The 22,878-nt window shown below is 52.7% G+C and overlaps 8 protein-coding genes across 8 annotated transcripts; 4 read left to right on the top strand and 4 right to left on the bottom strand.

The window, feature by feature from the left end:
• Nucleotides 1-344: 344 nt before the first annotated feature.
• Nucleotides 345-1,521, bottom strand: N7532_004731 (branched-chain amino acid aminotransferase; the record flags this gene model as incomplete). Its single annotated transcript, XM_056617225.1, has 2 exons — nt 345-1,408; nt 1,461-1,521. The coding sequence occupies 2 exons, from the start codon at nt 1,519-1,521 to the stop codon at nt 345-347; spliced, it is 1,125 nt and encodes a 374-aa protein (XP_056477582.1).
• Nucleotides 1,522-2,540: 1,019 nt separating this feature from the next.
• Nucleotides 2,541-2,927, bottom strand: N7532_004732 (uncharacterized protein; the record flags this gene model as incomplete). The annotated part of the gene is made up of 1 exon (XM_056617226.1): nt 2,541-2,927. The coding sequence occupies one exon, from the start codon at nt 2,925-2,927 to the stop codon at nt 2,541-2,543; it is 387 nt and encodes a 128-aa protein (XP_056477583.1).
• A 1,552-nt stretch (nt 2,928-4,479) lies between these two features.
• N7532_004733 (putative formaldehyde dehydrogenase) lies at nt 4,480-5,760 on the top strand (the record flags this gene model as incomplete). The annotated part of the gene is made up of 2 exons (XM_056617227.1): nt 4,480-5,481; nt 5,530-5,760. The coding sequence occupies 2 exons, from the start codon at nt 4,480-4,482 to the stop codon at nt 5,758-5,760; spliced, it is 1,233 nt and encodes a 410-aa protein (XP_056477584.1).
• Nucleotides 5,761-6,059: 299 nt separating this feature from the next.
• Nucleotides 6,060-10,385, bottom strand: N7532_004734 (uncharacterized protein; the record flags this gene model as incomplete). The annotated part of the gene is made up of 1 exon (XM_056617228.1): nt 6,060-10,385. One exon carries the CDS (start codon nt 10,383-10,385, stop codon nt 6,060-6,062), a length of 4,326 nt encoding a protein of 1,441 aa, XP_056477585.1.
• A 1,276-nt stretch (nt 10,386-11,661) lies between these two features.
• Nucleotides 11,662-14,381, top strand: N7532_004735 (Kha1p; the record flags this gene model as incomplete). Its single annotated transcript, XM_056617229.1, has 2 exons — nt 11,662-12,873; nt 12,933-14,381. 2 exons carry the CDS (start codon nt 11,662-11,664, stop codon nt 14,379-14,381), a joined length of 2,661 nt encoding a protein of 886 aa, XP_056477586.1.
• A 244-nt stretch (nt 14,382-14,625) lies between these two features.
• N7532_004736 (uncharacterized protein) lies at nt 14,626-15,575 on the bottom strand (the record flags this gene model as incomplete). The annotated part of the gene is made up of 2 exons (XM_056617230.1): nt 14,626-15,289; nt 15,316-15,575. 2 exons carry the CDS (start codon nt 15,573-15,575, stop codon nt 14,626-14,628), a joined length of 924 nt encoding a protein of 307 aa, XP_056477587.1.
• A 1,695-nt stretch (nt 15,576-17,270) lies between these two features.
• Nucleotides 17,271-19,025, top strand: N7532_004737 (deoxyribodipyrimidine photo-lyase PHR1; the record flags this gene model as incomplete). The annotated part of the gene is made up of 1 exon (XM_056617231.1): nt 17,271-19,025. One exon carries the CDS (start codon nt 17,271-17,273, stop codon nt 19,023-19,025), a length of 1,755 nt encoding a protein of 584 aa, XP_056477588.1.
• A 439-nt stretch (nt 19,026-19,464) lies between these two features.
• On the top strand, nt 19,465-22,024 carry N7532_004738 (Zn(II)2Cys6 transcription factor; the record flags this gene model as incomplete). The annotated part of the gene is made up of 2 exons (XM_056617232.1): nt 19,465-20,681; nt 20,752-22,024. 2 exons carry the CDS (start codon nt 19,465-19,467, stop codon nt 22,022-22,024), a joined length of 2,490 nt encoding a protein of 829 aa, XP_056477589.1.
• Nucleotides 22,025-22,878: the final 854 nt, after the last annotated feature.

A 22,878-nucleotide genomic window follows, 5' to 3' on the forward strand; every position in this document is an offset into this window, starting at 1 on the left:
TCATCTCAGAGTTAGGTCGAATCTGCAGCATCATGTGAAAGATGGTGGTGAATCAGTGTCAATTTCTAGCGATTAACTTTCACGTTTGATATCATTTTCTTTCTTCTACATTGCCCTGAGGTAGGGCAAGTACCTATTGCAATACTGTATTCATACTGGATACGGGGTTATATTTCTTTCTTTCTTTTTTTTTTTTTTTGGCGGTGATGGGGGTCATGTAGATATTGACTTTACAATTTAATCTTCGGCCTTTATGCTCGATTTTGCCGCACTGGATATGAGCTATGCTATCTACACATGTGTTCTTATTTTCTCCTGGCAACTCTTAGAGTGTACTAAGGCACTCAAGGCACATTTGCACCGCTGTCGGACTTTTCAGCAACTCCCTCTTCCAACCACTCCTTGGGCGGCGCCGAGACCTCGTAATTCCACTTCATATCGTCTTCGATCGCGCCCGACTGAATGCCTCGCAGCGTCTGCAACAGCTTTACGCAAACCTCGCCACCCTGGCCCTGATCGCCGGAGCGATACTCGAATCTATCTCCCCTTGAACGCATCGTGATACTCCGGACAGGCACCAGTGCTGCCGCAGTGCCAGCTGCAAAGACCTCGTCGAACTGGCCTAGTTCTTCGTACGCAACCCTGCGTTTCTCAACACGATAGCCCAGTTTCCGTGCAATATCTCCCACAGACGCAGCGGTGACTGAATCAATTGCATTTCGACTGTCCGATTGAACGACAGTCACATTATTGCCGTCCCGTCTAACGCCAATGAAGGCGGAGGTTGAGAATTCATCGATCTCGCTCCTCGTCGCACTATCTAAATGGAGCGTAATCCCGAATCCCTCGTTCCGAGCCTTATCACTATGTCGCAAGACGGGGGCATAGTTGCCGCCGACTTTGGCATTGCCGGTTCCATGCGGTGCAGAACGATCAAAGTCCTCTAGGATCAGTGCGTCCACGGCATGCGCACCGTGGTACACCCCCGTCGGCATGACAAACACCGCCAGTGTATACCCATCTGGAGGGCTCAATCCGAGCTGTGCCGAAGAACCAAACAGTAGCGGACGCACGTACATTGCCGCGCCAGAGTCATGCGGCGGCACAAATTCGGCATTGGCCCCAACGGCCAGCGCCACGCACTCAAGGAATAGGTCTTCCGGAACTGGCGGGATAGAGACGACCTCGGCCGAATCCTGCATGCGTTTTGCGTTACGATCGGGACGAAAAATAGTAATTTTACCATTTTCTGCGTGGCGGAAGGCTTTCAGTCCTTCGTAGACCTGCTGGCCGTAGTTCAGGCCCGGTGCCATTCCGTGGATGGTCATGAAGGGCGAGGCGACGAAGCGAGGGCGCGACCACTGGCCATTGCCGGCGTGGGAAAAGTGGCATTCGACATGGCCATTGACTGTCTCCTGTCAGAGTGTCCCAGGAGTTGTTAGAAAAGTCAGAGGGCTTACCATCGCGCACTTTGAAACCGATGTCGTTCCAGTCGAGAGCGGCGGGGGGCGGTGGAAACATTGTGGGTGGATCTGGCGGGGCGAGTGGATTCTGGGGAATCTGAGCTGGGGATGGCGATCACAGTGTGTAATATGTAGACAATGGGCAGATCAAACCCTGGACGAGTGCAATTGAGTGGCAGTGTGAGAGTGTCGAGAGGAAAAGCGGCGAGGGTCGAGTCAAATATCGAAAATGTCCAAGTGAGGGGCAGCTGACGTCCCGCCAAACTCAATCACGGCGGCTGGGATGACAGTCAATGAGGTATACACTTGCTGCTCTGGGTTATCTCCCGTCGGTTTCAAAACTAGTCGCGGTTTGGAGTCCACTCAAACAGCGGTTTTCGGGCGCCGGTGCCTATATTTAGGATTCCTTCCGGTAAGTCCACGAACAGTGCTTATTATTGTCCTCCAGTTTCGATCTTTGGGTCATTTTGACTCGAATCTTCACGGTGGATTGTATTGAATTTGCATTTTCAGCATTAGCTTCTCTAAACAATAAGCAAGTATTATTCGCTCATAGGCTGCTTACCGGTGCCTTAAGGTACATGGATATCTGTACCGGGCTGTGGATTTCATGTAGCCGACATGAACACACCGCCAAGTAAGCTTACACCGATAAAACTTTGTTGTGAAAACACCACGCTAGCTACACGATGACAAAAGTTCTCAGAACTGCTACTCCTGAAACCCCTGGAGGATTTGCAGACAAGTACACTGTGAAGTGAAGTACTCCAGTATTATGATAGGGCTTAAAAGACATGTTACGAGACTGTCCGTGAGACTATCTGATTCACGGTACTACGGAAGCGACCTCCGGAGCAAGCCGAGACAAACAGCTTCGATGAACTAGTAGCATATTGGTGGTAGTAAGTGGTTCATGCAGAAAAGCACGGTCATGGGTTCTCATTATTCAGGTACAGTAGCTTTTTGGACTCGATGAGCATCGATCGAGTGTGGACTTGGCCAAAGAAAAACGTGGTTCGCTAGGTCATTGGAAAGAAAAATAATAATTAAAAAAAAAAAACTCCGAATGCATCATGTTCACCAAAGCAGGTTGTCGCCAACGGCCGGGAATCTTGAGACCATGAAGCCGGGCTTGCAATTGGCTTCCCAATCCTCATCGAACCCGGAATCCGGGTTGTGAGGGTTGAAAGATTGTTTTCGGTCCATTGACAGCACGGCGACGCCACGAGGCAACTGGTCTTCGAGACCCGGTGAGTCACGACCGCTGTTTGTACTGCATGGACATGTCGAGGTTGTCCTGGATCCGGGTGTGACGCAAGGGCAGAAGCCCAGGTTGCGGTTGCATGGGACGCATTTGTAGTAGGCCCCACTGGTGGCATCATTGGGGCGAACCGGTAACCGAACGCCGGGGAGTCCGCATTGTTGGCACTTCCAGGCTTGGGTCTCGATTGAGGAGATAGTCATGATGAAGGGTGGAAGATGATGTAACTTAAAAATGGCATAAGTAATTGTCCAGGCATTGAGGGCATCTTGAATTGTCTTCGTGACTTACATTCCAGTCAAGGGAGATTGAAATAACGTTCAAAAGACAGCAAGGTACCCGAGGCAGGAATGAGGAATGTGCCTGTGCCTGAGGGTCGTCGAGGTGTTTGTAAATTGTGATTGACGATTGTCTGTCGATTACGGATTTGAACAGCCGGCCGGCCTTGCGCCTTTTAAACCTGGGGAAGTTCTTTGCAAAACAAAATTTTGCGGGGGCGGTCGATCATGATGACATTGAATCCCAAAATTGCAGCATCCAAAAAGGAGGCAGCCAACCGCAGGGGAAGCCGGTGGCATGCTGGTTGGAGTGGGCATCGAACCCGGTTGGCATCACGTAAATGTGGAGAGTTCTAGACTGGCCACCCAGACACCGGCTGATCCCCCAAAGGACGCCAGGCCCGATCAGGTAAGCTCATCCCCGCGGCAAGCCGAGCGTTAGGTAATTTCGCGCAGGCGCGGTCAAGTGACTTGACCGGACCGGGCAACCCGTTACGTTTCTCTTACCTAACCCCCCGTGACCACTGAGGCATTTTTTCCCCAAAGCGGCCTCGGCGGCTCTTATTTGCTGCGGGGGCCGAGGACTCCCCGCCTTCCGGCAATTCTGCCAGTGCCTTACAGATCACGTTCGACCGATCCTGGATGCCACAGGAGAAAGCGGTATCCAGGCCACCTCCAGTGACATTCACGCGATGAGACATCTCCAGGAATGGAATCTACTGTACAGTACGGTCGATGGTGACCCGGCGTGACGTTGTCTCACACGTATTTTTTTAGACGTGTCGCTTGCGGTCACGGCATCGGTCACGTTATTCATCACAGGAGCTTAAAATGCTCTAAATTTATACTTCGATACTTTCAACTCATACTATTCATTGATGCCACTACAAGAATAGAAATGGCTCGCTTAAACTACCCAACAAGTTGTAGTAGCTATCCGAGATTAGTCCGCGAGTCGCCGTTCAGAAGCGGCTCTTCGCCACAACCCTATAACTAGTTAAGTACATAGTTGAGCAATGACATCATTCGGCATAGGTTTCCGAGCCCCCGAGACAGTTGTATCACACAATCGCAGCTCAAATGGACTCTTCGCTACTCGGAGTCTAGAGCCATGGACTTTCAGCTCAGCGGTTCCTTTCACTTGGTTTAACACACGCATCATGCTGATATCAGGTTATACGCCGTGGCAAAACACTCCTGTCGGACTACGAGGATCTTAGTGTAGCATCACAATGGGAGATATTTTGTCGTTCTAGAAACTGTCATATCTATGAAAATAGTGAATTCAAGTCTCGACACAGTCAATTGCCTCTCGTTGGTCAACCTCAGACCAGCTGTACTAGGCCGAAAATGGCGGCCGTATTACCGAGGTAGGAACTCTCAGATCTCTACTACACTCATATAGTACCTCGACACAGCGGCTCACCAAGACAGCCCAATCACAAATACCGACTATGCGCCGCACCCAACAAACAAAATGAAGGCGGCGCGGTGGATGGGCACTCACGACGTGGAAGTCGGGCTTGTCCCTAAGCCCATGATCACCGACCCCAGCGATGCCATCGTTCAAATCACACACTGCTCCATCTCCGGCTCTGATATCCACCTGTACGAGGGCGACCTGAACAACTCCATGAAAAAGGGCGATATTCTGGGTCAAGAAGCCGTCGGGCTCGTCGAAGAAGTCGGCCCGAACGTCAAGTCCATTACGCCCGGTGACCGAGTCATCATCTTACCCATTGTTGCATGTGGGAGATGTGACTACTGTCAGCGCCAGGAGTACTCACTTTGTGATGTCAGCAACCCATATTCGGAAATGGAGGTCCTCTACGGTCATCGTCTGTCTGGTATGCTAGGGTTTAGCCGACTCTGCGGCGGTTATGCGGGCGACCAAGCGGAATACTGTCGTGTCCCTAATGCCGACCTAAGCTGCGTCAAAGCCCCACAGGATATTGATGCGCGCAAGATACTCGGGCTAGCGAATGTGATCACAACCGCCTGGCATGCGCTAGAGCTCGCAGAAGTACAACCCGGCGATATTGTTGGGGTATGGGGCTGTGGGCCTGTCGGTTTATCGGTGCAACGACTCGCCAAACTTCGTGGCGCAAAGAAGATCTATGCAATGGATCGGGATCCGCAGCGATTACGCTTGGCGGGAGAATTTGGAATGACACCGATCGATGTGAATGATCACTCGGAGGTGGGCGAGTACATCCTTTCCATCCAGCCAAAGGGTCTTGATCGTTCCATTGAAGCGTGTGGGTTCCGTAGTACGACGCGATCCCCTCATGCCGCCGTGCGGGCAAAGGGCTTGGAGCGAGACAGGGGTGATACTGTCGGGGCGATCATCAAGGCGACGCGCAAGGGTGGAAATGTGGCGTTAATCGGTGATTTTTTCTTTTCGACGCATGATTTCCCGATTGGAGCCTTGATGCAAAAGGCTTTGACGGTGCGGGGAGGCCAGGCTTGGCCACAAAAGGTATGTCCTTGTTTTTTTTGCATGCTGTATATATAGATAAGGATATAGACTGACAAGCTGCAGTATCATCCGTTCCTATTGAATCTGGTCATCGATGGAAAACTGGACCCTTCCTGGATGTTCACGTACGAGGACGAATTCGAGAACATTGCCGATCACTACCAGCGATTCGCCAAGCATGAAGTCCCTGGTGGGTTGAAGGTGTGTCTGGTGACATCGTTTGGGCGGAGTGAACGCCTGCAACCCAGCAGTGACATGCTGGTGGATCGCAATGACTAAAGTTTGGATCAGAACAGACCAGAATGAACGAGACCAATGCAGAGGAATAGACCAATAATTGCCTCTCAGGTGCTTTGCCATTGGGAGGGTTAAGGAAACACTGCCCGTGCATTACACTCGGCATAGAATGGTCCATTAAATGCATAGAATTGAAAGCAAAAATATACTTGGTATAAGACGATATGATCAAACAAACAAAAAAAAAAAAAAAAAAAGCATGAAAGTACAAAATCAAAACAAACGTTCAAGGCCACGGACCATCCGGGTATCATACAGCTATCAGCATTGTGATTTTTCCTTTAAGCAGTTTTCTTGCCCTTTCCAGCCTTGGCCTTCGAGGTTCGCACCCGGAACAAGTAGTACAAGGCAATCGCACCAAAGATGTTGAAGATGAAGTAGCACCAGAAGATACCATAGTTGCGCCAACGGTCCTCCCAGTAGATTTCTCTGGTAGCGAGGTATTGATCGGCAAGCTTCATGCTGCAATACTGGCAGCCGGAAGTGTCATTTTCGTTGTAAATTGATCCGACAGACACCTGTAGGTATTTGGCCATATACTCGCCACAGGTTTGACCAGCGGGAGGATCGAAGACACTCAGTTCGGCTGCGTTGCATTCAACCTCCCGGCCATGGAGGGCAGTGCTACTGATTCCGCTGATGTAGTACGTGAATGGAGATACACGATACATGAAAATCCAGAAGCGCGGGAGATCATTCGGCGGCTGCATGACACCATTGAAGATGAATGAGAGACCGAACATCATAGTTGCGACCATGGCACCAAGGGTAGGTTCCGGGATGGCGCAGATCACAAACTGAGCCATGCTGGCAGCGTACATGTAGAATTGTACGATGAAGAGCATAATGAGCCCACGACGTTCAGAATCCTGGTTGGCACCAAAAACAGACCAGTAGAACGAGGCCCACGAGCAGATGCCCAGGGCAACTTGCCAGGGAACCTCAACGAAGATCTGCGATAGAATGAAAACCTTCCAGGAATAGATACGAGATGGCCGTTCGCGAACCTCGTACAGGGAGCGCTGAGCAACGAAGCGGGGCATGATCTGATTGACGAGGGTGTTGAAGATGGTGCAAAGCAGGAAAATACTGAAAAGCACATCTTGAAAGCCTTGCTGAGTATTGTCGGACAACCAGAAGGAGAAACCGATGAATAGACCAGACGCAATACCGAGGATGAACTTGGCGTAGATGTAGTCGGGCTGGCGGAAATAGCTCTGGAAGCATCGCTGAAGAACCACAACAAGCTGAGCAGACAAGGGCATCGCAAACTCGGCACTATCATCATCGGTCACCGGATCGTGGACAGAATTTGTACGAGTGGAGTGAACACGCTGGATTTCAGCAAGGACCTCGTTGTGCTCAGGGCTTTTCTTCCACACTGTAGGCCAGTCCACTCCAGGACATCCGTCACCAGCAACCATGTCGAGGATGTACTCGGCAGGGTTCTCCAGCTCTTCGCAAGGAGGAGCACCATTGTTCTCAAAATATTTCAAAAGGGTGGTAGAGTTTTCGCCGATATCGCCGAAGTAAACTGTCTTTCCACCCTTGGCCAAGAAAAGCAGCCGGTCAAAGGTTTGGAACAGAGTTGCACTGGGTTGATGAATTGTTGCCAACACAGCTTGTCCGTGGTCTGCGAGTCTCCGCAGGAACTGACAGATAGTCCATGAACTTTGAGAATCCAAACCACTGGTCGGCTCATCAAGAAAGATGAGAAGAGTAGGCTTCGCAGCAAGTTCCACGCCAATGCTGAGAAGCTTACGCTGCTCAACATTCAAACCTTCTCCAAGGGAGCCAACAACAGCTTCGGCAAAATCCTCCATACCAAGGGCCTTGATGACCTGCTCCACATACTCATACTTCTCCTTCTTGGAAACAGATTTGGGCTGGCGAAGCATTGCACTGAAACGCAAGGCCTCTCGCACGGTTGTGGTGTCGAGGTGAAGATCTTGCTGTTGCACATAGCCAGTGCGGCGGGGGAAGTTGGCAGCGAGGGCCAGACCATTGACTAAAATATCGCCAGTGACGACACCAATCGATACGCGCTGGGCGAGAACATCCAGAAGGGTTGTCTTGCCTGCTCCTGATACACCCATCAGGGCTGTCAAAGTACCAGGTTTGACCCAGCCGTTCACATCATTCAACAATCGTCGAGTTCCCTCTTTGACAGGAATATCATAGTTCAAAGAGCTCCAAGAGAAGATATCAGTCTGTTCAGGAAGGCGAATGGTATCGTTGGTTGCTTGCACTTCGAGCTTTGTTGAATCTGGCGCACCGCCCTCTGTATCCTGTCCATTTTGGAGATACTTAGGAGCATGTCCAGGGCGGAAGACCAGGGCCTCTGCCTTTGACTTGTCACTGGAAATAAACTCTGTGGCTGTCAGGTACAGGAAATTGAAGAAAACCATGAAAGCAATTAGAATGCCGAAGTTTCTCCACAAATGGGAGTAGTGGTAGTAGTAATTCTGCTCGATAAAGGCATCACCTGAGACATATCGCTGACCTGCCACTGCGCCAACCGAGGAACAGATGAAGTTGGTCCCAGTACCATAGCTCGGAATTATTGATCCACAATCATAGTTCCTGCCGTGGAATTCGTTCGCAATCAATGCCTCAAAGGTATAGTAGATTGGGTTGATCCAACGGATCCACGAGAGCCACGGATGCATATAGGGTTCCGGGAGGGTGAAACCAGTGTAGACGACGATGCAAAGAACCAAAATACCTGCAAGTGCCATGGCTTGGCCCACTGACTTTGTCAATGCTCCCAGGCTGCGGAATAGACCCGACATGGCCAGAACGGCGACGATCAAGAACAGGTAGAAGATGAAAAATTGGGCCGGTTCCCGACGCAGATTCGCCATGAAGTACAAGACGATACTGAACACCGAGATGCGGACCAATTTGACGGGTAGGTCAACAATGAGACTGGCTAACGCTTCAGTGAATGGGTGCACGAAAGCATAACCAGCCTGTTTTTCAACAATGGACCGCTGACTGTAGAGTTGAAGAATTTCGTTGATAGTGAGAAGAGCGTTCATGAGGACGGCAAAGTAACACACCGCACCCTTTTGGAAGAAGTAGTCGGCCGTATCCGGGGTATTGTAGAAGACGGACCCGATGATCAAAGACAAGATGATTTGGACGAACAGAGGCGATAACGCAGTGGGTAGGTCACCCTTCATACGCTGGAAAGCTCTCGTAGTACAGAGTCGAATCTGCATCGGAATTGAAAGCAGATAAGGGCTGGCGGCGCGAGTGTGACGGGCTTGGTGCGCTTCGTGAGTCAAACGCAGGCGTTGGGCGTCAATGCCATTCGGGGGATGCTCGCGCTCAAACTCAGTGATTTTGTTGCGAAGATTACAGTACTCTGGGCTTTTCTTCCAGTATTCAGCAAATTCCTTGGCGGTACGCGGCACTTTCTCTTCCATTCCAGGCAATGCTTTGCGTTCGCCAGGGTTGGTGATAGCTGTCAAGAAGTCACCGCTGACCTGACGCTCGGGCCGTGTCCAGCCCATCTCCTGGAAATAGGAAACCGCACGCTCTCTAGGGCCGTAGTAGATTTCATAGCCCTCGTAGAGGACGACGACTTTGTCAAACAAGTCATACATCGATTGGGACGCTTGATATGCGGCGATAGCATGGCAGGACATGCCCATGTCGGCAGAGAGACGCAGGGACTTAACGAAATTCAAAGCCGATGCCGCATCCAGTCCACGAGTGCTGTTGTCCCATGCCCCTATTCTGCAGCGAGACAAAAACATTTCGGCAATACTTACACGCTTCCGCTCACCACCACTGACACCGCGTACGAATTCGCTGCCGACTTTGGTGTTGTAGGTATGAGAGAGACCAAAAATAGACATAACGACCTTAACCAAGGTGTCGACAAATTCATTCCGTGTGACTCCCTCCAGACGACGGTGGGGGGCACGGGCGTGGGCCGCAAAGGAGAGGGTTTGGCCGACAGTCAAATGAGGGAAGTGGAGGTCGACTTCTTTATTGTAGGCAACCTCGCCACGGTGATATTTAATCATATCCTTATAGTCGATCCCTTCGAAATGAATTTTGCTTTCGGACTCCATGGTAAGGCCGCCCAGGTGTCCACAAAGGGTCTTGAGGAAGGTAGTACAGCCACTGCCGGGACGTCCCAGGACGAGCAAAAGCTCGCCACCTTGCAGCAGTCCGTCGAAATTGTGAAGAATACGACGGGGCGGTGACTTCTGACCAGAGAGAGCTCTGGTGGCGAGGCGAAAAGGAACTGCGAGGCTCGAGATCAAGGTTTCTTGGAATTGTAAAGCGGATCCGGAACCGTAGATAGACAGGTCGGAAAAGACGACACCTTGGTCTGGAATATCAATGCCAGCTTCGTGGACTTGGTTGACCACGTTCTGGGCCCACCGACGATGGTCAAACCGAGGATCGTCGGGATCCAATCGAGGATCTTTCTCGCCATGGGTTATCGTGGCCGACAAAGCCTGGCCCAGATGACTGGAGGCAATGCGGCCTATCGATTCGATTTCTCGTTCTTCGATGGCAGTCATGACAGTTTGGGTCCGCTCCGTGATGGGAGCAAAATCCATCTTGGAATCTTTGTCGGAATCCATTCTGGGTAAGGCTGTCGATCAACCGAACCAATATGGGAGGACGATGGGAAGAAAGGTGAGGACACAACGGGAGCGATCCCAGTTGTCTATATGTACTATCTCCGACTGGGTACATAGCGACTCAGTCTTGTCCAGAGACTTTTTTACCTTTTGAATTCGGGGACGGAGAGGCCTTTACACCGACTACAGACACAGATTGATAAAATTATGCGGTGCTGTTCGGGAGGTGCGTCTTTGGACCCACCCAGCGGTACTCAAGCCAGGCGGGCGGCCGGGGTAACGGAGACCCGACATGCCGACATCTGCCGCTAGGCCGTTTGAAGTAAGGCACTCGCTGGAGTCCGCAACTGGATTGGATGGATCCGGTTTCCCGCTTCGGGATTGAATCGCAGCCCCACCTGCCAACTCGGGCATACAGTGTTTTCCAGATGCGCCTAGCCTGATCATAGAAACTTGACTGCTTTCCCCGTAATATCCGGCATTCGGCCAATCCCGTTCGGCTCGGAAAGCTTGGTTGATTTGCGCGGTATTTATAGATTTATGCGGAGTCCGCAGCAGAAAACGATCGGGGGATAGTTCAGGTACTTAAGTATGAGTATTCTACGATTGGCCGCCCTGCCACGCGGCTGCATGGAAAATTAAACCCTCTCCCAAGGCCCAATGACAGCGACTCATCTCACACGACATTTTCGTACTACGTACTGCCCACCACTAATGCCTACTATGCTATAAGTGAGGTGGATAGACTATTGCCTATGTAGTTAGAGCTTTCACATTACAAAATGTGATATCGCGAATGCCCTATCGTAGTAGGTCGCCAAGCCCTACCCGAACGAAGAACATGCTGTCAGCTCGAGACCGCCGGAGAGCACAGTTGTAGTAATCTTCGCAGGTAGCTGAATCAGAATGCTCGGGTTGTAACTGTACTATAGGAAAAGTACAATACGGGGTGTACTGTTAGCTAACCGCCATTATTTTGGATCGTCTCAACAAAGGGCCAAGTCAAGGTGTAATGCCCCGGGTAACGTGCGCTGCTGACAACTGCACCGCATCCGCCCTCGGGTGCGCCCAGCCAATTAACGGGTCGCTGCGTGCGGAGGAAGCCAAGAACGACGGGTCGCCCAGCTTTAAAGGTTCGAAGCCACGCAGGAATCGAATGGACGAGCCCGTCTTTGACCGCTTGTGACGAAGTCATCCTCCACACTAGAGTCAATGCGGGTTCTCTTTCTTCCCTCCTCTTACTCCTCCTCCTCCTCCCGCGGCTCCCTCCAGCATCATGGCCACCGGTACCACCACCACCGCTGCGGCCTCCAGCACGAGTCGTGTCAGTCCTCAAGGCGGCATCCTTGAGGGCGGCAACCCGTCCCACTATGACTCCAAGAACCCCATTGTTCTGTTTATCATCCAAGCCGTCATTATCATCGTCCTTTGTCGCCTGCTTCACTGGCCACTCTCCAAGATCCGTCAACCTCGCGTCATCGCAGAGGTCATCGGCGGCATCATCTTGGGCCCCTCGGTGATGGGCCATATCCCCGGATTCACCGATGCCATTTTCCCCACCGCCAGCATCCCCACACTGAATGTTGTCGCCAACTTGGGGCTGGTCCTGTTCTTGTTCCTTGTCGGGCTGGAAACGGACTTGCGCTTCCTCGTCAGCAACTGGCGCACCGCCCTCAGTGTCTCCGCGGCTGGCATGGCCCTGCCCTTCGGCCTGGGCTGTGCCATCTCGTACGGTCTGTACAAGGAATTCCAAAATGAGCCCGGGACTGTCCCCATTGAATTTGGTACCTATCTCCTCTTCATCGGTATCGCCATGGCCATTACTGCCTTCCCTGTTCTTTGTCGTATATTGACCGAGCTGAAACTCCTGGGGACCCGCGTTGGAGTCATTACGTTGTCTGCCGGTGTCGGGAATGATATTGTTGGCTGGGTGCTGCTGGCTCTCTGTGTCGCCTTGGTGAACGCAGGAACGGGCATTACCGCACTCTACGTTCTACTCGTTTGTGTCGGGTACATGCTCTTCCTGATATATGGCTTCCGGCCGGTCTTCCTGCGCTTTCTCCAGCGTACTGGGAGTTTGCACAAAGGACCCAGTCAGTCTGTTGTGACGCTGACTCTACTTATTGCACTGGCTTCTGCCTTTTTCACTCAGGTCATCGGTGTGCATGCCATCTTCGGTGGTTTTGTCATTGGGCTAATGTGCCCTCACGAAGGTGGTTTTGCCATCAAGCTGACAGAAAAGATCGAGGATGTCGTAGCAGCCCTCTTCTTACCTCTATACTTCACGCTCTCTGGCCTCAGTACCGACTTGGGTTTGCTCGACAGTGGGATTGTCTGGGGCTATGTAGTGGGAGTTATCGTCATTGCCTTCCTGGCCAAGGTGATTGGAGGCACGCTCGCGTCTCGTCTTAATGGACTCCTCTGGCGAGAGAGTTTCTCGATTGGTGTCTTGATGAGTTGCAAGGGATTGGTGGAGTTGATCGTATTGGTAAGTTGACGTGGATCGCTTCGGTTACAAGTAACTCGTTTCTAACATGGTCATCACAGAATATTGGTCTTCAAGCGAAAATTTTGAGCACTCGTACTTTCACCATCTTCGTCGTCATGGCTCTGGTCACTACTTTTATAACCACTCCTCTCACCACCGCGCTCTATCCAAACTGGTATCAAGTCAAGGTGGAGCGCTGGCGAAAGGGGGAGATTGACTGGGATGGCAACCCTCTTCAGAGTGATAGCCGCTCCGACAGTGTGACTGCGGTCAAGGATCAGCTCAAGACTGTCCCGGTCCACAAGCTTTTGGTCTATCTTCGCTTGGATGGTCTCTCCGGAATCTGTACCTTGGCTGCCCTTTTGACTCCCAACCGTGCCGCGGCTTTGGCTTCGCCCAGGACCCACCCTTCTAAAGCGCCTAAGAAGACCGAACAGGGTGTGGAAGAAGCCATCTCGGCAGATGATACAGACGAGACTGCACTTCGAGTTCACGGTGTGCGACTTATGGAATTAGGTGACCGTGACTCGAGTGTCATGAAAGTGTCGGCTGGAGAGCAGGCTCTCTGGGACCCCGTTGTCAACACCTTTCGTGCCTTTGGCGAGTGGCACGATATTTCTCTTATGGCTGGTGTGTCGGTGGTGCCGGAACATTCTTACGCAGATACCGTCATCAATATGGCTCGCCAAGAAACAACCGATCTCCTTTTGCTCCCGTGGAGCGAGTCGGGCACGTTGACTGATCGCCAGAATGGCTTGGAGGTCGATACCGCCAGCCGATTTGCCAATGGCTCATATACCGACTTTGTCTCTAGCGTCCTCCAGCGAGTTCCGGGTCACGTGGGTATCTTCATCGAGCATAGCCCTGATTCTCGCTCTCCCGAAACCAAACGGCCTCCTCCTCCGCCACATGCCGCGGCTAGTGGACTGAGCATCCAGTCCGTTTGGTCCCGCAAGGCCACCGGTGGCCGCTCTCACCACCTTGTGCTTCCCTTCCTCGGTGGCGATGATGATCGTTTTGCTCTTCGCTTGATTCTGCAATTGGCCCAGAATGACCACGTCACGGCTACAATCATTCAGATCGGCGGTGGCCTTCCACCGACCTCTGCCACTGGCTCCGGCTCTAGTAGTGCGCACGCTCGCGGTAGCCAGTCTGATATCGTTTTCTTCGAGACTCTCCGGGATTCTATTCCCGAGGATTTGCAAGAGCGTGTCGTCTTCCGACAGGCTGAGGTTCCTGATACGATCAGTGACCCGCTCCAACTCGCTCTATCTGCCGTGCAGGCTGAACTCAGCAACATCTCCAACAGGTCTGGCAGTATCATTGTCGTTGGACGGAATAAGAATTTGGCTGAGATAGGTGTTCCCTCTATTGACGCCAACGTTGGGCCTGAAACGTACCATGCGCTCGGTGCCATGGCTTCCACCATGGTCGATCCCGAGAGCAAGGGCTTTGGCAGCGTCCTTGTGTTGCAGGCTGGTACTAACACGGTCGTTGACTACCAATGATTTGATGCGGGTGCTTATTTTGCTTCGAAGTCTGGTATGATTTGATACCAATGTTTTTATACAGTACGTACATACATGAGTGAATTACATCGTAAATAAGATTTTATATATTATGGGACAAATTGGTATTGTGTTAATGCAAGCGATCCACTTTTGGTCACTGCGACAATTACCATATGTGCAGTCTCAGTCTATATTTGACTGGACCACAGTGGGAAAGAAATTTTCGGTGGTCACCGAGGTTTCATAACCTCGAGGACATATCGCTCGATTGGTGAGAATCTTCCGAGAACCAAGGTGGGCTGTATTGTCGGTGCACATTGCGTCGAGACTCGACACCAGATGGTTCTTGGGAGGAAGGACAGGAAGGGTAGGGGTTGATCTCGCGGACGCTCGAAGGCAATTCATTGCTGTTGTAGGATCCACGGGCGATGGCGACAAGCTTTCCCAGGATAGCGTATTCGAGCTTCAGCTTGATACTGTAGGCGACTGGTTTGAACATCACCTGGACGGCGTAGTATCCCACGTAATTGATGACCACAACAGCGACGTCCAGACCGAGGATAATGATGTTGATGATGAGGAGTTGGTGCAAGATGCCGTTCGGGCGACCTTCCGGGCGAAGTTTGAGGAGCTTAACAGTTTCCCAGACATAGATGCCTGAGATGATGAGCTCCTGCAAGCAAAAGCCAACGAGCTGAATGCGCTCCATAATGCTATAGCCAGTGGCCCAGTCCCCAATCGGGACAGCCACATTGCCGTATAATAAGATCACAATGGGAAGATGGAAACTGATGGCGTCGATGATGATCATCAACAAGACGGCCAATAGCACTCTCTGGTTCTGCAGAACCAGGTGTAGACGCGACCAGAGGACGACCGACTGACCCGTGACCATTCCTGTCCAGCTGAAGATGATTAGGGTGACGCAGACCCAGGGGTAACCCCCGTGGGAAAGAAGAGCATGACATAGCCGAGGACGTGTGGGATGATGCAGGCGGAGGAAATGAGGAGACTCCAGAAGTAGCAGCCGCGGCGTCGCTTGAACGAGACGAAGCACAGCACAATCAGCTCAATGGCATTGTACCAGGCGATGCCGGCAAAGGCTGCAAAGACGTGTGAGCGCAATTGGTCTTCGGCGGGTTTCTGGAAAAGCAGCGACTCCGCGGCATGTGAGGCGCTGTCGTTCGCCATGGGCGGAAGGGGTACATCGCTCACAGTGAATTGGACACACGCATCTGGGGAAGTGGAGGTGGCAGGAGGTGGATTCAAAGCAGAAAAGGGTGTGGAGAAAGGGATGTCCTCCGCGGCAGCGAAACGCTCGAGCGTTGCCGATCAAGGGCTCAATCTCTGCAGCTCAGGTTCCTGGCTGCCGGGATTGCGCGTGGCCGGGGAAGGGAAAGGGTCTTGCCACGAGACTTTCGTGCGGCCAGAGCGTCGGAGATCCCAGATTGCGCACCCGGTAAGGAGTGCGGAGGTGGAGGAGGGCGGACGCCCGCACGCATGCGAGTCGTGGAGAAGTTCCATGGAGTGCATGACAGCTCCTTTCAGGGGGCGTTCCATGGAGTGCATGACAGTTCATTTCAGGGAGGCGTTGGCGTTCCATGGGAGGGGGACTGTCAAATTGCAGCAATGACACTGGACGAAGTCTTCACCGGGCAAGAGAGGGGGGGTGGTGGTGGCGGGCAAAAAAGCCCCATGGATCTGGCAACTCAAACTATTGAAAGTTCGACTGGATGGCTAAGGTGCACGCAAAGCCGGCCTTGGAGATCTCGCCGATCATTCCCGGGGGATCGCACTGGCGGGCTATTGGAGCCGATGGAGACGGTGGATCCGCGGGGAGAGCGACCCGTTGCAACAAGAGACCCTTTTTTGGGACGCCAGAGTTTGAGGTAGTACCTCCAGCAGGTGGTGGTGTTGGCGGGGGTGAGTGGTGCAGTAAACGCAAAAAGACCGCATTATTCGATCTTTAAGGTTATTGTTAGTCATGGGATGTCTGAATTGAGTCGGGGTTGCCGCAATCTCCTGAGCCCAGTGCAGTAATGGTATTTAACTATGCCATGGCATGGCATCGGAAGTGCCACTGCTTATTGATGTTTGGATTTTACAACAGAGACAGTCATATTGTGTTACTATTGACTGTGGCTGGTCACGATTGTATCAAATCGTTGGCGAGGAAGCACCAGAACTTTAATGCTCCGCCATGTCTTTTACAATTGCAACCGACCTGATGTGGCGCGGGAGTAGTATATATTCTCGTCCGTACATTAACATTGCGATGAATACACACATTGCACTAATACTCACACCGGAGTACACCACATCAGCGAGAAAAAAAAAGCCCTCCAAAGCATATGAATTCACAAGTGTTACGCTAATTTTCCCGTCGAGCGGTACTGCAACACTGGCATGTACAGTATTCACGGTCGAGGCTCATGTGATCCGTCGAGCGTAGTGAAGGTCACGTGAGGACGCGCTCCGATCGCCGACTCTTTCGCATTGCGGCAAATCGCCAGCTGGGTCCGACTTCCAAAACACAATCCGCTCACGTAAGAGACACAATTCGGAGCCGGATTGCTACTTCTCCCAGACCCTGCAGCTCCTCGCATGCCTCTCACTACTGCGCCGAGTCATGGAAACCCATCCGCAATGCCAGGATTCGTCCCGGCGCGATCCCTGATCGGGTGACGTCAAGAAATCCCGATCGCTCGATCGATGACATCCCGCGCGTCCCTTGGAAACGGGAGACCGCGCCGGGCTTGGCTGGCCTCCATGCATCGACTGACCCCCTTTCGCTGTATCGGCAGACCACTTCATCAACCTCTGTTCACGCGAATACACTCATCCTCCACCCTGCCCCGCTGCCGACTTGCATTCACAACATTTCCCATGGCGCCGAAACGCAAGACGTCCGACGCCGACGTTGACAGCAAACCCAACGGGTCTCACGCAAACAAGAAAGGCCGCACCAACCTGCGAGAGCCCCATCCCAATGCGAAGCAGACCGAGGACTTTGGAATCGTCCTGCGTGAATTTTACCCTCCCGAGATGAGCAATGAGCGATGCCAGGCGTACAACGATGGGACCATCGAACGGCCCATTGAAACACTGGAAAAGGCATGCCGGGACACGGCCGACCAGCGCCGTTCCATCAACGCTGGTAAAGCTGTGGTCCATTGGTTCAAGAACGATCTACGACTTCATGATAACCGGGCCCTTCATACCGCCTTCACAATCGCCCGCGATCACCAAATACCCCTCATCTGTCTCTACATCGTCTCGCCAGAGGACTTTGAAGCCCATCTCACCAGTCCGGCGCGGGTGAACTTTATCTTACGGACCTTGGAGCGACTACAACGGGACCTGGCCGAGGTGGACATTCCGCTCTACAGCGAGACGCAAGAGAAGCGGAACAGGATTCCGAGCCGGGTGGTTGAACTCTGCCAGAAATGGGGAGCTAAACATCTCTGCGGAAATGTCGAGTACGAGGTGGATGAGCTGCGGCGCGATGCCAAACTCGTACGACTGTGCGCCGAGAATGAGATTGATTTTGCACCCACGCCAGACACTTGTGTTGTCACACCGGGTGCCCTGAGCAGTCAGCAGGGCAAACAATATGCTGTCTATACCCCTTGGTTCCGCTCCTGGCTGGCCTTTCTTAAAGAGAACCCAGACTACCTCGAGCTGTCCGAGGAACCGGGATCTAACCTGGGCGACGCGAGAAAGACATTCGCCGACTTGTTCGACTGTTCAATTCCGACTGCCCCGAGGAGCAAGCAATTGCCCGGCGACGAAAAGGTGCGATTTGAGAAACTCTACCCGGCTGGCGAGCACGAAGCTACGCAGCGCCTGGAGAAATTTCTGGAGGAGAAGGCCACGAAGTACGACGAGATGCGCAGTGACCTGTCCGGGGAATACACGTCGATTCTCAGTCCATACTTTGCATGTGGAGCTCTGAGCGCGCGTACTGCGGTGGTGACGGCCAAGCGGCTAAACAAGAATTGGCTCGATCGTGGCAACCAGGGCTATGTGAGCTGGATCAGCGAGGTGGCCTGGCGGGACTTCTACAAGCATGTCCTGGTCCACTGGCCGTTTATCTGCATGAACAAGTGCTTCAAGCCCGAGCATACCAACATCGAGTGGGAGTACGATGCCGACCAGTTCCAGGCGTGGTGTGACGGCAAGACAGGCTTCCCCATTGTTGACGCGGCGATGCGGCAGATTCGCCATTGCGCATGGATGCACAACCGTACTCGCATGGTGGTCTCCTCCTTCCTCTCGAAGGACCTGCTGATCGATTGGCGCCGCGGCGAGCGTTACTTCATGGAGCATCTGATCGACGGCGATTTCGCGTCGAACCATGGCGGGTGGGGGTTTGGCTCGAGCACTGGTGTCGATCCCCAGCCCTACTTTCGCATATTCAACCCGCTGCGCCAGAGCGAGCGCTTCGACCCGGACGGCGAATACATTCGGCGCTGGGTGCCCGAGCTGCGCGACATCCAGGGCAAAGCAATCCACGATCCGTACAGCACCAAGGAGGCGGCGGCCATTGCGGAGAAGCAGGGATATCCCCGGCCGATCGTGGACCATGCGGACAGCCGGGCGCGGGCGCTGGAACGGTATAAAAGGGCGCTGCATGGGTGAGACATGAGACTACTAGAGTATAATACTAGTCCTAATGGTACAAATATTTTGTATGGAATTTAATCAGGTCCGCGCCGCTGCTTGCGAAGGAGAAATTGCCCGAACCGGCTACTGCCAGCTGTGAGTGCGTGCAGCTCTAGCATGTCCCATCCGATCCACCTGCGTATCGCTCGTATACCATCTTAGTCGCATCTCCTCTTGCTGCATGCTGCTATTTTCGGGGCGACGATCAGGAACCATCGACTCTGCCTGGGACCGTTCATCCCTAAGAATGTCCACGAGGCAGTGTTCGTCGGGGTGGGCCGCGGTGAAACATCCGCGCCACCGGCTTCCCCGCGCTCGATTTTCCCCGTTCCCCCCGGTTTCATCTCATCTCGTCATCTTCCACCTTCGACCCTCCCACTATACTAGCCCTTTCCTCCCTACTCGATGACCTGACATGGACTCCCAGCCCGGGGAGCCAAGCCCCGGCCCCGTCGATCTTCCCAATGGCAAGCGGCGTTGGCGTCGCAATCGAGTCGCCTGCGATTCGTGCCACACCCGCCGGGTCCGATGCGATCGCGCTTTTCCCTGCTCACGATGCCTGCGCAGCGACATCCACTGTGAATTTACTCGCGAACGTCGCAAACGTGGTCGCATTGCCCGCTCCAAGCTTGCGCCCGAATCGATGCCCGTGGATCCCTCCGCCTCGAACTATGCGATCCGCAGAAACTCCTCCAATATGGATCAGAAAGCCTCCCAGCCGGCGCAGTCGCCGATGCAGCAGAGCTCGCCAGAATCCGCGTTCCCACCACGGTCACCAGCGACCAACAATCTCAGCATGTCGGCGCCGAGCGTAGACGGTCCGCACTCGTTGCTCGAAGGCTCGCGCCCACATCGCCCGGGGCCCGAAGGGAATGCGACAGAAGCATGGTTGTCAGGCGCGCACGTCTCCCCAGAGTCTTACGATATACTGGGCGGGGCTCATGGCAATGATGGGCCTCTACCACGCCTATATGATATCTGGAACCCCGTCGACCTGGCCGGTCATCATCCATCGCAGCGGACCCCGCGGATGCCTTCAATATCCACACAAGTCCAGTCGGGCCAAGGGCCGCCCTCGAGCTCGCGATCGAACTTGAAGTATCCGGTTTTGGAACCAGTGATGCCATTCTTAGAGTCAAATCTTCCCCGCCGCCTGGTATGCGATCTACTGGAGCTCTACTTTACCAGCGCATTCTCCACCCACATGCACCCTGTGTGCCACCACATCCACTGCTACGTCTTACGCAAGGCTTCTTTCCTCAGTACCGATCATCCACGCCCGAGTAGCCCAGCACTGCTGGCAAGTATGCTGTGGGTTGCGGCCGTCGACGATCGTGCCTTTTCCCTCTCCATTTCGCCGTTGCAGCGGCGCAAGATCTGTCAATTCCTCTGTGCGTTGACCATCCGGTTGCTTCGACCTTTGATCCATGTATCTTTCAAGGATCAAGAGCCACCAGAAAACCCAAATGCTCCTCAAGAATTCCCCACGGCCGCGGCACACCACCCGTTCGAAGGTGTGGGGGACGACAAAGGCCTGGTTGGCCCAGCGGGTTCGCTCGACGATGTTGTCACATATATACATGTTGCCTCCATAATTTCTTCCAGTGAACAGAAGGCGGCAAGTATGCGTTGGTATGTATAATCCAAAAGAGCAGATTCAGTCAATGATACTAACAGGGAACTAACGATGCTTTTGCTCTAGGTGGCATGCGGCTTTCACTCTGGCACGAGAACTCAAGCTGAACCAAGAGATGGAAGTGATGGCAAATATGGATAGCCAGAGTGATGGCTCGAGTCCATCGTTTGGATACTCCTTGGCGGCGTGGGCCAGCTCGCCTGGCGGTCCGGTGTTTGACTACTCGAACCCCTCTCGACCGAGTTTGAACTGTGTCTGCGAAGAAAAACATGATCCACACAACAGCTCTCTCATCACGGAAGAGCACCGTGAAGAGCGCCGCCGCACCTGGTGGCTTCTATATATTATGGACCGCCACCTGGCTTTGTGCTATAATCGACCACTAGCCCTTCTCGACGCCGAGTCTGAAGATCTACTCCTTCCACTGGATGAGGGGTCGTGGCAATCCGGCAATATACACAGTAATAGCCCCCGTGCGGACGGCCCCCAATGCATTCGATCCGGTGACCGGAATAAGCGACGTGTTTTCCCCAACTTCATTTGCCATGATCACTCCATCCTCGGATTCTTTCTGCCCCTGATGACTATCACCGGCGAGTTGATCGACCTGAACCAGGCTCGGAACCACCCAACTTTAGGTTTGCGTCTGCAAGGAAAGGAGGCTTGGGAGGTGCATGTTGCAGAAGTACTACGACAGTTGGAAGTCTATAAGGCCAGTTTGACGACCTTTGCTGCTGCCACGGCGGCCGACCCAGAAGGTTCCCTGTCGGGCGCATATCCCGGCAAGCCAGATCAACCGGTCGATGCACAACTGTCGCAGGCATACTCCTGGCACACACAGACGGTCATTGCCTACGCATCGTACCTGGTACACGTCCTGCACATTCTGCTCGTCGGGAAATGGGACCCAGTTTCCCTCATTGAAGATAAAGACTTTTGGACCTCGTCACCTGCCTTCGCATCGACCATCTCTCATGCGCTGGAAGCAGCGGACTCGGTGCAACAGATCCTACGATTTGACCCGGACATCAGCTTCATGCCTTACTTCTTCGGTATTCAACTGTTGCAGGGTAGCTTTTTGCTGCTGCTTATTGTCGAGCGTCTGCAGAAAGAGGCCGGTGAAGGAATCCTGAATGCCTGTGAGACGATGATTCGGGCTACCGAGTCCTGCGTGGTCACCTTGAACACGGAGTACCAGCGTAGTTTCCGGCAGGTGATGCGCAGCGCCGTGGCGCAGGCTCGTGGACGACCGGTGAATCCAAGTGAGATCCGTCACCGGCGGAAGGCAGTTCTGGCGCTGTATCGATGGACGCGCAAGGGAACCGGCCTCGCTCTCTGACCTCGCTCTTTGACAACGTATTGGCAGATATTTCTGAAATACGAGAATTGCCTTGAGGCTCCAGGGGGACAATTTAGTTGGGTTTCGGACATTCGCCCTTGCCTAAATCCATCTACCACAGTACTAGACTCAAAGAGAAGGTAGTGTAAGATAGTATGACATGTTTTGTTTCGAGAGGCCTGGTTGCTTATACTGTGGGAATGCACGGAAGATTTTAGTAGAAGGAGAATAGAAAACACTGTGCAATGACACACTGGTGCATTTCCAATGATGGCCTCGTGGGGCGGACGGGGGCTTGGGAGATCCATACAATGCAGTGCAATGCGTGGCTGGTTTAATTTTAACATTAATACCCTAGCCAGAAATCAGATGATGCGATTGAGCTCAAGGCAAAGGTCAACTAGATGAATCGGTGTTGATGAGGTGATTGCAAGAACATACTACAGACAGGTAATTTTGAGACTCTAGTGTTAGTGCTGAAGGGATTTAATTGAAGTGATTGTGAATATGTGTTGGAGCCACCATTGAAACTTGATAATTATTATGACAGGCCTATTGGTAGCGATTAGGAGAAACAGCATGGAGATGATGATTAGGATAGGCAGGTGTGTTGCGTCCTTTTGTGATTAGAGAGGTATGAGATTTAAATTTTAACCCAGAATATCGGAACAGCCCGGATGGTCTAGTGGTATGATTCGCCCTTCGGGAGTTCCCATTCTGTTACAGAATACTCATGGGCGAGGTCCCGGGTTCAAATCCCGGTTCGGGCCAACTCGAATTCCTCATTTTTTTATGTCTTATATAAAATCTATCGTTTGTTTGTTACTATTAATTTTTTTTTCGTCTGATTTTTA

The sequence above is a fragment of the Penicillium argentinense genome, assembly GCF_028826775.1.
Source record: "Penicillium argentinense strain IBT 30761 chromosome Unknown utg000004l_segment0_segment0, whole genome shotgun sequence".
Classification (NCBI taxonomy): Eukaryota; Fungi; Ascomycota; class Eurotiomycetes; order Eurotiales; family Aspergillaceae; genus Penicillium; species Penicillium argentinense.